The sequence below is a fragment of the Aphanomyces invadans genome (assembly GCF_000520115.1).
Source record: "Aphanomyces invadans strain NJM9701 unplaced genomic scaffold supercont1.72, whole genome shotgun sequence".
NCBI classification, from domain to species: domain Eukaryota; phylum Oomycota; class Saprolegniomycetes; order Saprolegniales; family Verrucalvaceae; genus Aphanomyces; species Aphanomyces invadans.
Window position 1 is genome coordinate 151,135 of NW_008580217.1, and position 2,727 is coordinate 153,861.

The 2,727-nt window shown below is 50.6% G+C and overlaps 1 protein-coding gene across 1 annotated transcript; it reads left to right on the forward strand.

Moving 5' to 3' along the window:
- Window positions 1–248: 248 nt before the first annotated feature.
- Window positions 249–2,706, forward strand: H310_14507 (TKL protein kinase; the record flags this gene model as incomplete). Its single annotated transcript, XM_008882385.1, has 12 exons — window positions 249–463; window positions 511–585; window positions 627–695; window positions 744–812; window positions 855–914; window positions 959–1,027; window positions 1,072–1,134; window positions 1,187–1,255; window positions 1,308–1,507; window positions 1,562–2,449; window positions 2,508–2,657; window positions 2,684–2,706. The coding sequence occupies 12 exons, from the start codon at window positions 249–251 to the stop codon at window positions 2,704–2,706; spliced, it is 1,950 nt and encodes a 649-aa protein (XP_008880607.1).
- Window positions 2,707–2,727: the final 21 nt, after the last annotated feature.

Genomic DNA, 2,727 nt, shown 5'->3' on the forward strand with positions numbered 1-2,727 from the left:
AACAAACACCAAGATAACTGACCACTGTCCATTTTATGTTAGGCGAACTTAGTGCACGTTGGATGTCCGTGTAACTTCCTCCAAAAGTTCAGGAAATGGACCTGCCACCGCCTTCAGAAGAAGGATAGCTATTTTACGATTTGCACGTGAAGCATAACACACACTTGACTCTTATCCGGGCTCATGCAGGCACAGCTGCCAAATTCACGGCTGACCGATCCAGCTCCATTAGTCGATTTGACTCAGCCATGAAGCAAGCTCTGGTCTGCATGGCGGCCGCAGTAGCCCTGTCCATGGCTTGCGAATATGATGATTTGGACGAAGACGCCTTGATTTTGATATCGGACAGCCATTATTGCCACGAAGTATGCGTCGTGGATCGGGCCTGCAAGAAGCAGAACAATTCCACTTTTAACAGGATTGGGTACTTTATGGACTATCCACAACACTCGTCGGGCTACACGTACGATTCCTGTCCCTTGAGTGGTCGTATACAACCATGCCTGCTAGGAAGCTCTCTTTCGATGGCGACAACGAAGTGATCGACTTGTCGAACTTCGCGCTACCCGACTATATCAGCGAATTGTACGTTGCCTCCATTGAACTCCATGGCTTACTCGACGTAGGTCGTTCATCAACTTCCCCACGGTGAAGCTCCTCGGAGATTTCGAGTGGCCAGCTCAATTATCGAAATTGTACGAACACTGGCATGAAAGGTCGAATCAACAGTTCGCTGTGTGCAGGACCTTTCAAGAGGTGGACGAGATCGACATCTCGTCGAATGTAAAATGGCCCAGAGAAATCGCGGAATTGTATGCCCACATCGCTTGTGACACACGTTGATGATTGCATAGGTCCATCCTTTCCTGCGCCATCTCGACGCTTCCAGCCTTTCCACGTTCGTTGAAAAAACTGTACGGAATCCGCGATGCAAACCACGAGTGACTGGCACGTGTAGGTGGTTGAACTCGACCGCAGTACCGGATTCCCAGTCATTCGAGCCTTTACCACCTTCGCTCACGTTTTTGTACGTTCACCGTGTGATGCATGGGTCCTCTGACATGTTCATAGGTCTCTGGCTCAAAATGAAATCGACGAACTCGCCAACTTGGACTGGCGCCAACTCTCCACTTTGTACGCCCCAGTTTGTACGTGATGATCGACAATTTGCATCACTCTCGACTAGGATCTTGAGCGACAGCCCGGCGCTTCACGTCATTTCGAATGTTTTACTCAGTTCCAAACTCGAAAATTTGTACGTGCTTGTGGTATACAAGAACGTATCAAGCACACTCACCCACCATTAGAACACTCAACAATCTCAACCTGGTCAGCTGGACCATGGACAAGCCTACCTACGATGCAGTCAGCAAGCTCCAGGCCGCCACACCAAACAAATCCAACGGATACGAGGCCAAAAGCCTCCAGATTAACTCCAATTCTTGTAATTTGGCGAATCGTACAACGCTTTGGGGCAAGACGACAGCTGCTGTATGTGTTTTGCCTGGTACGCCTCGTCGAATCGAAACATCTATCTAACATCGCATGTGTGTGGATATAGACACTTCCTTCACCAAATTGCCACCCTCGGCCACGTCTCCGTTCGTATCCACATTGCCACCGACCACGACGGGCACCCCAACTCAACCGTCTACGACGACACCTGTGCTCACCGAGACATCTTCGAACGTTGTGATTACCGTTGGCATTACTCTCGGGGCGGCGCTTATGCTCGGGGGGAGTGTCGCGTGCCTCGTCCTGCGACGTCGGCGGAAGTCACACGAGACCAACTCTTCAGTCACAACGCACCCTGGATACAATCCAATCGCAACTCCTCGCCGTCTTCAACTGGTGAACGCATCAAAATTTCCATGTTATGACCTGAACACAATCACATTCGGTTTCATGCACGTCTTGAGCACTGGAGGATGCTCTAACGTGTACAAAGGCACTCTGCACGACCGAGACGTCGCTGTCAAAGCATTGGTTGTTTCAAGTGCCAAGACAGTGGACCAGATTCAGTCCTTCTCGGACGAAATTGATCTCATGTCGACATTCAAGAGCCCATTTGTCGTGGCCTTCCTTGGGCCGGGCAAAACCAAGCAAGGCGACCTCATGTACTTTATGGAATTGATGACTGGAGGGGACCTGAGGACGTATTTGGACAACAATTCTGTCGCTACCGTGCCATGGAAGATCAAGTGCGGTCACATTCTCGACATTGCCTGTGGCCTCGAGTACTTGCATTCGAAAAGTGTCATCCACCGGGACCTCAAAGCTCGAAACGTTTTGCTGGACCCTTTGAAACGAACGAAATTGACGGGCCTTGGCAATCCCAACGAAACTTTTGAAATGGCCATGACCAAGGACGTCGATGCGTTCCGTTGGATGGCACCTGAAGTGCTTCAAGGCTACGGGTTTACGACGGCCGCCGACATTTATTCATTTGGTGCGTACACTTCACTGGACTATCCTCTCATATACATCGCTCACCTTCTGTCACGTAGGGATGCTGCTCTCCGAAATCGACACACACGATATTCCATACAACGACATGGTGTATCGGCCAAGTCGTCATCAGTCCATCAAGGACACTGCGATATTTGCCGCATTGGTCTCCGGGCGCCTCAAGCCAACGTTTACAGAGACAATGCCCCGTTGGGTTCGTGAGTTGGCCATGCAGTGCTTGTCTCTGAGCCCTACTAATCGACCGGTTGCCACCAAGCT